The 477-nt window shown below is 63.1% G+C and overlaps 1 protein-coding gene across 1 annotated transcript in view; it reads right to left on the bottom strand.

The window, feature by feature from the left end:
• The window catches only part of MED25 (mediator complex subunit 25), a gene marked incomplete at its 5' end in the record, with an annotated part of 14,179 nt that extends 13,704 nt beyond the window's left edge, over positions 1–475 (bottom strand). The window contains 2 exons of the mRNA XM_015565441.1: positions 213–258; positions 357–475. Coding sequence (XP_015420927.1) covers positions 213–258; positions 357–475 — 165 coding nt within the window. The remainder of the gene's footprint in view (positions 1–212; positions 259–356) is intronic.
• Between the last annotated feature and the right edge of the window lie 2 nt (positions 476–477).

Raw genomic sequence — 477 nt, forward strand, 5'->3', positions numbered from 1 at the left:
AAAGCAGGTTCACGTTGCCCCCCTCATTCACCGTCACAGGTGAGGAGATGTTCACGATGCGGGCAGGGACTGTGGGGGAGCGAGAGAGGTCAGCCACAGGCTGGTACGCTCCCTCAGACCCAGAAGTCCAGGCCCCCAGCCCCTCCTCCCTCAGACCCAGGAGCCCGGACTCCACCCCCTCCTCCCTCAGTCTCAAGAGTCCCAAGACTCACATCTCCCCCGAAGTCCGTCTCGGCGGGAGGACCACCATTAAAATACCTGTGAGGGTCGGAGATGAAAAGTTCGGGGTCAGGCAAGAGGCTGCGGAAAAACGAAAAGTCGGAGGGCGGGGCTGGAGTTGTGGAAATGGGACTCACTCGATGGCCGGGAGCAGGTAGTGCTTGCGGAGCCCCTCGAAGTAGGGCCCCAGGTTGGCGGTGCCCTCAATCACAAACACCACGTCAGCTACCAGGCCCCCGGCGCGAGCCGGGCCCTCGG

This window comes from Myotis davidii, unplaced genomic scaffold (genome assembly GCF_000327345.1).
Source record: "Myotis davidii unplaced genomic scaffold, ASM32734v1 scaffold2100, whole genome shotgun sequence".
Lineage (NCBI taxonomy): Eukaryota > Metazoa > Chordata > Mammalia > Chiroptera > Vespertilionidae > Myotis > Myotis davidii.